This window comes from Alligator sinensis, unplaced genomic scaffold, assembly GCF_000455745.1.
Source record: "Alligator sinensis unplaced genomic scaffold, ASM45574v1 scaffold1170_1, whole genome shotgun sequence".
Classification (NCBI taxonomy): Eukaryota; Metazoa; Chordata; order Crocodylia; family Alligatoridae; genus Alligator; species Alligator sinensis.
The window spans coordinates 437,796-438,316 of NW_005842859.1; the positions used below are offsets into that span (position 1 = coordinate 437,796).

General features: G+C 76.6%; 1 protein-coding gene across 1 annotated transcript in view; it reads left to right on the forward strand.

The window, feature by feature from the left end:
- The window catches only part of RGS14 (regulator of G protein signaling 14), a 12,513-nt gene extending 12,029 nt beyond the window's left edge, over window positions 1-484 (forward strand). Inside the window, exon 17 of the mRNA XM_025191789.1 lies at window positions 390-484. Coding sequence (XP_025047574.1) covers window positions 390-484 — 95 coding nt within the window. The remainder of the gene's footprint in view (window positions 1-389) is intronic.
- Window positions 485-521: the final 37 nt, after the last annotated feature.

Genomic DNA, 521 nt, shown 5'->3' on the forward strand with positions numbered 1-521 from the left:
GCAGGAGCGGCGGCTCGAGGCGGCACCGGGGCCTCCAGGGCCGGCGGGTCCCCGTGGGGCGCCCGAGGTGAGCTCAGCCCGGGCCGAGCTTGACTCTGCCAGCCCGCACAGCGCCGCTCAGCCTGCGGCCTACCCCGCACCGCAGCCCCCGTGGTGCTGGGGACCGGGCCGGGAGCAGGGGCCACGTGTAACGGGCCCTGCGCCAGGGCCGGGCAGAGCAGCCGCCTTCGGGGTCCCCGAGGTCTCCTCTGTGGGATCCAGGGCAGCCCCAGCTTAGCCCGGAGCAGCCGCACGTCGGGGCAGAGGCAGCGCCCGGGGCACTGGGCTGGCAGCAGCCCCGGCATCCCAGGCCCTGGTCCCGCATGAGACCCGCCCCGTCCGGGTGCCAGGAGAGAGCCCAGGCATCCTGCCTCCCGCCATGTATCGTGCGCTCAGCAGCACGTGCCTGTCCCCGAGCCTGGAAACTTGGCGGCGGCGGCGGTGACCCGCGCGGGGGGAGGCGCCGCTGACGCCAACGCGGG